The 8,019-nt window shown below is 41.1% G+C and overlaps 1 protein-coding gene across 7 annotated transcripts; it reads right to left on the reverse strand.

Moving 5' to 3' along the window:
- Positions 1–262: 262 nt before the first annotated feature.
- On the reverse strand, positions 263–5,513 carry LOC106783440 (zinc finger protein 266-like). 7 transcript variants are annotated; one of them, XR_011440635.1, is made up of 4 exons: positions 5,109–5,477; positions 3,946–4,028; positions 3,125–3,482; positions 263–1,909 (listed from the first exon to the last, which is right to left on the reverse strand). XR_011440635.1 is itself a non-coding variant. In XM_070273136.1 (4 exons), exons 1-4 carry the CDS (start codon positions 4,994–4,996, stop codon positions 1,830–1,832), a joined length of 558 nt encoding a protein of 185 aa, XP_070129237.1. In that variant the 5' UTR covers positions 4,997–5,495; the 3' UTR covers positions 1,073–1,829. The 7 variants fall into 7 exon arrangements, 2 of the variants coding, with proteins under 2 accessions (XP_070129237.1, XP_070129238.1); XR_011440634.1 differs by having other exon boundaries at positions 4,983–5,472; XR_011440633.1 differs by having other exon boundaries at positions 279–1,909; positions 3,049–3,482; positions 5,109–5,513.
- Positions 5,514–8,019: the final 2,506 nt, after the last annotated feature.

The raw sequence follows: 8,019 nt of genomic DNA on the forward strand, positions 1-8,019 counted from the left end.
GACCTACTGATTTGAAATCCCACATTTATTAAACACTGTATTCCTGTATGTACCTATATTAGTCTCCAGACTCTTCTCTGTAGTACTATATTTACTTTTGCCCGTATCGTACCCTTTGATTATAATAGTTTTATATTCTTTTAATATTTAGTGGTAAAAAATTACGGAAGCTACTGTTTGCTGCATCTTACCATGCTAGATGCCTAACAGCCATTACATTTATTATGCTCATAACTTCCCAATGAAGTAGGTACTATCATAATTTTCTCTTGTTTCTTGAAACAGATTTATTGATACAACTCACATAGCATACAGTTCATCCATTTATAGCTATATAACTCAATGTTGTTTAGTAAATGCACACACTTGTGGAAAATTTTAATTTTAGAACCACCACTTCATGACTTCAAAAGCAGCCTTTGTGTGTCAAAACCCTGATTGCCCTTCTCTCTTAAAGTACAGGTGAACAAAAATCTCCTGTCTCAACAGACTTGTATTTTCTAGACATTTCATATAAATGAAGTCCTACAATCTTTTATCACTAGCTTCTTTTCACTTAGAATATGTTAAAAGACTCACTGTGTTGTAGCAAATATGGCTCACATCATCTTGGCTTTTGGAGTTTGTTCACATGAATATGCCACTTTGCCAGCCACCGACTAACAAAGGCTGGGACCAAATCTGCTCCATTTCTCTTGTACAGCACTTACTGAGGATGCTGTCACTACAAGTGCCAGCAGCAGAATGAGGCTAATCCGCAGGAGTGACCTCAAGCACTACCCACAAGCTCTTAAGACTCAGGTTACACTGACAAATTCTGATAGGACCCATAGGTCTTCTTTCAGATGATTAGGATCTCATCCAAGGGCAATCGTGACCTTACACTACACACAAAATGTTCAGATTAACCTGCTGATCTTCAGTGTTGTTGCCAATAATTAAAGAGGCAACACATGGGCCAGATAACTACATATATATATAGTTATATATATATACACACATATATATATACCCAAAAGTGAACCACAACATGACATACTCCTCCACACATATAAACATGTAACACAAACGTGCAACGAATTCTTGTTCTGTATTTATTGTTAAGCTTGACTTAGATTATCATACAGTGTTTTGATTAGGCCTCAAGAGTATGACAGGAAGCAGCTGCACACCTGGTGGCCATACATGACATAACCCAAGGCTGCCTGAGCATCCGAACTATGTGAATTTGTATCACTGAAGCTGAAATGAGGTGGCACTGGCCTGTGTCTACACACAAGGGTCACATTCAGGAACTGGCGGTGAGGGCATCAAGCACAGCAGATTATCCAGACCAGGTATATTCACATGAGTTTTTCTATTTCCACATCCATGGATAGAATGGAAAACACAGAAGCAGGTCATATCACCAGCAACAGCTGTTGTCTGATGCAGACAAATGATATGATTTTCCCAGGCTGTGGCATGGGGTATGCTGTGAAAGAGAACATCATTCTTACCATCATCCTATATGGCTTGAGGTTAACGGTCCTCCCCAGCTGGTATGGCTTAAGTTCATCCACAAAGGTCACGAAATCAGGGTGTCACACAGTGTAGGTATAATCTCACCTTTCTCCCACTCATCCCAGGCTTGACACTGACTTTTTATCTGAAAAGATCAGGTGTAAGAGGGAAAAGGTAATTTTACAAAATTTACAAAGATGTGTTTTACCAACCGCCGTGGCTGATGTGACTCACTGTACATGAGTTCTCTGAGCACAGTACACAGTCAAGCAGTCACTGTCTTCACAATGCAAGACCATGCCAATCCAACAAGAGGATCGATGTAGTTAGAGCAGGATTATGTAAGCATTCTGTAGGTCCACTTTTAACCAGGCTGCAACATGCAAGGTGGAGGAACCAGACTGGCCTATCAGCAGAAAGAAAAATACATGAGGCACAGGAAGGTTGCGAGCCTAATCACAAAGGCTTAAAATAGATCTGTGGAGCCACCCAGAATGCTATGCATCTCAGAAGAGCCTAAGAATCACACGCAGGGTAGCACTTCCTGAAAAACATTCGGTTTTTCTTGACTGTGAATCACGCCACGTTTATTAAGGACGAGAAACAGTCCAATGGAAAACAATTATGATTCTACAACATTTCTTACGTTCATAAAGCTTTTCTCCAAAGTGAAATGACAAGTGGACATTAGCAGAAAAACAATTTTTGCACAACTATTAATATCAGTTGGATTTCTCTCCACTGTAAGATCTCTCACATATAAGAAATACGTATTTCACTGAGGAAATAGGGAAGGGCTTTCCATGTTTCTTAATACTATGGCTTCACTCTGAGTCCTTACATGCTGGGCTATGAGGAGAACCTGATGGCTTTTTCATTTCTTACACTGGAGAGCAGCTCTCCAGCGCAGTCCTTTCATTTCTTTGGAGTGAATCCGGACTGCTAGGGCTTTGCCACATTCCTTACGTTGATACCATTTCTCTCCAGGGGAGTTCTTTCATGATTCCAAAAGGAAGTGGGAAATGGAAGGATTTCCCATCTTCCTTACATTTCTAAGCTTTCCCTCCAACAAGAGTACACTTGTGAGTGATAAAGCATGAAGAACTGGTATTTTCCCACATATATTACACTCAAAAGGGCTTCTGTCTACAATGGTTCTAAAAGGTTTAAGATTTGAGGAACTATCACAGACATTCCCATAAGTATCACATTTAAAAGGCTTCTCTCCACTGTGAGTTCTAAAATGTCTACTCCGATTTGAGGAAGGCGCAAAGGCTTTCCCACATTTGTCACACTGAAAAGGCTTCTCTCCAGTGTGAGCTCTTCTATGGTCAATAAGGCATGCATATCGAGCAAAGGCTTTTCCACATTCCTTACACTCATAAGGTTTCTCTCCAGTGTGAGTCTGCATGTGAACGTTAAGATGCACAGAAAGGTTAAAGCCTTTCCCACATTCCTTACACTTAAAGGGTTTTATTCCATTGTGAATCTGAACATGAGAGTTCAGGTATGAGAAGCCTTTAAAGGATTTTCCACATTCCTTACATTTGTAATGACTGTTACCAGCACAAGTTTCTACATGCACACCAAAAGCTCGTGATGTGAATAAAAGATCTCCTACATTCCATCCATTCATTGAGTTTTTCTCCATTGTGAGTTGTAATTTGGGTCTGAAGGTAAGAGTGATCAGCAAAGGCTTTCCCACCATCACTGGATTCAAGGTCTTTCTCTTGCATGCTAGTTTTCCAGTACACAATATCTGGAGTTGGGCTCATGGCTCTTCCCAACTGATTCAACCTAGAAAGTTTCTCTCCAGTAGAGGTTTTCCTGTGCAGAGTAAGGACGCTTTTCCCATACTGATTATCCTCATGAGCGTTCTCTCCATTCTGAGTTCTGTGTGTCTTAAGACATGAATGTTCACTGAAGACTTTTCCACATTGCTCACAATCATAGTGTTCCCACTCATTGTGGATTCTTTCCTGTTGAGGGACAGAAGTATGATGATTCAAAGATTTCTCAAACTAATTAATCCTATCCACCTCAAAACAGAAACATCACTACAATGATGATTTCTATCATTTCCATTAAATTCATACACTTCCTACCATGATTTCCTTCAGCTTGAATGATGGAATCTTTCTACCAAAATGATATACCAGCTAGACTAATCTTAAAAGATTCCTGTACAGTTTCATGGAATTGTTTAACTCAATGTTACATATGTGGGAGAGAGTCCTTGAGGAAATTCTGAAGCAACAACTTTCAAGCTAGGTTTAAAATATTCTCAAAGCCATCATATTCAGGATAACTCTCTCGAGACACTGCTCTCTCTTGGGTGAATGCCACTCATCTCAAATATCCATCACTTGTGCTCATGTTTGACCTAATGAAAATCCCAATCTTTCCTAAATGTGGAAAAGAAGTTTCTCCTTTCAAACTTACTCTTTTTATCCTTTTGGATCTTTTTTCCCCAAAAACATCCTGCTGAACTGCCAAGTCTTTGGTTTTAAGTTGAATTTCCCATTCTAAAATAAAAAAGAATAACAAACTGCAGGAATTTACAGAAAGAAATGTACATTAACAGAGTTAAAAACAGTAAGGCTCATTTGAGTTATTTCTCAAGTAAAGATACTAAACAAAAGGCAAGACAGATTTAAGTAATTTAGCTATGTCAAAAAGTTTACAAAGGGGCTGGCCTGGTGGCACAGCTGTTAAGTTCACAGATTCCCCTTTAGCAGCCCGGGGTTCACCAGGTCGGATCCCAGGTGCAGACACGGCACTGCTTGGCAAGCCATGCTGTGGTAGGTGTCACAATCAGTGACTGAGGTAAAGATTAAAAGAAATAATTGCCACATATAACCTTGACTGAATCCTACAGACAAAAAAAAAAAAATTGAAACAACGTGGAGAATTTCAATTTTTACATAGAGTAAATATTTGATGATATTATTATTCTTAATCTTCTTGGGTTGAAAAATACTACTGTAGTTTTAGTAGATAATGTCTTTCAGAGAGATGGATTACCAAGTATTTAAAGGTCAAGTATCACGTCTGCAAATTTATTTTCAACTTACTTTCAAATGCTGACCATGAAATTTATTTATCCATGGAGAGAGCAAACATACAAAATGCTAAAAACGAGTGAATCTACTACAACGAACACTCACTGTACTGGATGTTCAAATTTCCTGTAGGTTTAAGATTTTACAAAAGAAAAATGTGGGGGAAAACCACACTTAGTCCAAATATTCTGTTAACGGCAAACTGAATTATTCTAGAACTGGTGTCATAAAGTCTCCATCTTTTTCTCCTGGAGGCCCCCGTTTAAAAGCTCTGTGGGGATGGAGGGGCCTAGAAGTTCAGATGAAGAGACACCTGAGTATCTTTCTTTTCTTTAGATGAAAGACTTGTGGTCAACATCTGCTTATAATCATATGACACAAATATGCTCACCCCTGACACCTAGGAAACTATCTTACCTTTCTATCCTCATGTAATGTTAAAAACTAAAGAACGCACCAAGACAAGGCCAAATTCTCCGGCGACACGTTCTGTCACCCAGGAAAAGCAGCAGAGGCCCCTGACCCACTTTCCCCTGGACTCACAGCCACACGGCGGGGTCGCAGGTCCTAAGAACCGGAGGGCGCGGGGCCCGAGAAACGGGACTCGCACAGCGGAGCTGCTTCTCCTTCTGGGGAAAAGTCTCGAAGGTGACGCGGAGGCTCTGACCAGGGAAGCGCAGGGGACGCCAACGCCCCGGGCGGCGCCCTTCCCGTCCCGGCTCAGCGCGGGGCCCAGTGGCCGGGCGGACGAGCGGAGGCCCGGCCTCTCTACGGAGCCCCTCGGGTCCCGGGCCGCACCTGTCCTTTAACGCCCTCCGTGCGCCCAAGGCACTCCCTCCACGGGCCGCACCGAGGACGGGGCCACCGCACGAGGACCGACGTGACCGCTCCACGAGGCTTGAGTCCCGGGACAAAAATACCGCGCGAAGTGGTGTCGCCACGTCCGCTTCCTGCCTCGGGCCGTAAGGGGCGGGTCTCCAGGGCCCGGGCTGCCAATCACGTCCGTCCACTTCCGGCAGAGAACTCGTAGTTCTCCCAGCCTGGGCGCCGACGGGCCCTGGGGTCGCTCGGCGCCGGGCTGGGGCGGAAACAAGCCCCGCGGCCCAGGTGGAGGACAGAGGCCGGCCTGTGGGCGGGGCTACGGCCTGGGGCGGGGCCTATACCCGGGGGCGGGGTTGGAGGTGGGACGTTGCCCAGCGCGCGGTTTAGATACTGGCAGGGACAGTTGGGGGTGGGGATTCATGCCGCCCAGTGTTCGTGAAAAGCTTTTCTCCCCGCCTCTCCAGGTTCCTAGAGTCCTTCCAGTGATTCTCCAGTAATGATATGCCCGCCAATGCATGAGACGGTCTATCTCCTCCATTCTATCCATCCCGTGTTTAACCTTGATTTCCCCTTATTTCTTTTTGTTTACTTTGGACACCACGCTAAACTCTAAATCATTGATGCCTTTGCATTTTCAGTGTAATGACATTTTTCTGTAGCTTTCATGTTTTTTTCTTCTTCGAATATGTATTTCTTTTTTAAAAAATTTTTCCTATCTTACTATACAGTCCCATTTCATACTACAGTGTTAAAGAGCATGATACCAGGCATTCCTAATCTAGGAATGGTCCTACAGTTTCTCCGGTAATCAGCTTTGCTGTGGGTTTCAGTGAGTGCCCTTTAAGGAGTTAGTAAAGGTCTTTTTAAATCCTGATTTACCAGTACATTTTACCAAGGAATGCTTATGTACATTATTAAATGTTTCATCCATCTATTGATAACTATTTTGCTACGTCAATGTTTCATCTATTGATATACAAAATATTTGATTTTTATGTAGCCAAGAAAGTCTATTTAATAAGATAATTTCTGGGTTTCCTGATTTGCCTTAAAAATGCTCTTCAAACTCTAGATTACAGTCAAATCTCCCAATTTCCTTTAAATTTTTTATTTTTAATGACACTTTAATCTTGAATCCTCAAAGAGTCTATTTTGGCATGTGGTGTGGTCAGTGGATGCAATTACTTTTTTCCTCCAAAAAGATGGTCAATTGTTACAGTATCATTTATTGATAAACTACACGACCTACTGATTTGAAATTCCACCTTTATTAAACAACAAATTCTTATAAGTACTGTATCAGTTTCTAGACTTTTCTGTGCCAGTAATATTTACTGATACCCATAGCATACTCTTTTGGTTGCAATAGTTTTATGTTATGTTTTAAGATTTAGTGGTAAAAATATAGTGGTACCTAATGTTTGTTGCATCTTAACGCTCCAGGTGCTTCAGAATCTCTAAGTTTTTTATCCTCCTAATGATATAGCTACTCTTATGATTTTCTCTTTTCTTTGTGTTTTGGAACAGCTATGTTGAAAAGTAATTCACATGCCACACAATTTACCCATTTAAAACTATACCATTGAGTGTTTTTTATTATATTCAAACAGTTATGCAACCATCACAATTTTACAACATTTTCATTACTCCAAAAGTACTCTTTGACTGTCATAACCCCATTTTCCTACTCCATTAACATCTAAGCTACCATGAATTTCCTTTCTCTCTCTATAGATTTGTGTTTTCAATGCATTTCACGTAAATGAAATCATACAATCTTTTGTCAGTGGTTTATTTTCACTTAGTATGTTTTTCAAGGTTCATATGTATTGCAGCATATATCATTACTTTTTATTCCTCAAGGATATTCCACTGTATGAGTGTAATGCATTTTATTTGTCTATTATATGTTGATGGACATTTGGGTTGTTTCCACTTTGTGGATTCTATGAGTAATGCTGCAATGAAAATTCCTGTGTATCTTTTTGTGCAGACATATTTTCATTTCCCTTGGGTGTTGTGTTAGCCAAGGTTCTCTAGAGAAATAGAACTTATGGCCCTGGACCATATTGTAAGATCAGAAAGATCATTTATACATATAAAAATAATATAATGAAATTTATATAAATATATATCCAATGAAATTTATAAGGAACTGACTCTTGTGACTATAGAGGCTGAAGGTCTCGCAATCTCTTGTCCCCAAGCTGGAGACCCAGAAAGCCTGTGGTGCAGTTCAAAGGCCTGGAAACCAGACAGACAATGGCATAGGTTCCAGTCCATGTCTCACAGCCTGAGAACCAGGAGCACCAAGGGCAGGGGAACGTTATCCCAGCTCAACAGTGAGGCAGAGAAAGAGAATTCAACTCTCCTCCACCTTCTCATTCTATTCAGGCCCAGAATCAGATTGGATAATGCCCACTCACATTGGGGAGGGCAATCTGCTGTACTGAGTCTGACACAAATGTTACTCTCCTTCCAAAACACCCTCACAGTCACACCCAAAAAGAATGTGTTCCCAAATATTGAGACATTCTGTGATGCAGTCAAGTGACACATAAAATGAATGATCGCGGTGTCTATCAAGAAGTAGAATTGCTGGGACATATAGCAACTATATGTTTACCGTTTA

This window comes from Equus caballus, chromosome 7 (assembly GCF_041296265.1).
Source record: "Equus caballus isolate H_3958 breed thoroughbred chromosome 7, TB-T2T, whole genome shotgun sequence".
Classification (NCBI taxonomy): Eukaryota; Metazoa; Chordata; class Mammalia; order Perissodactyla; family Equidae; genus Equus; species Equus caballus.

Excerpts from the sequence above, each read along its gene's own strand:
- LOC106783440 (XM_070273136.1), bottom strand. Across the intron at positions 3,483-3,945 it reads GATCCAAAAGGATAAAAAGA|GAAAGAATCCACAATGAGTG; the intron begins GTAAGTTTGAAA and ends GTCCCTCAACAG. Across the intron at positions 1,910-3,124 it reads ACTCAATGAATGGATGGAAT|GCCAGTCTGGTTCCTCCACC; the intron begins GTAGGAGATCTT and ends TTCTGCTGATAG.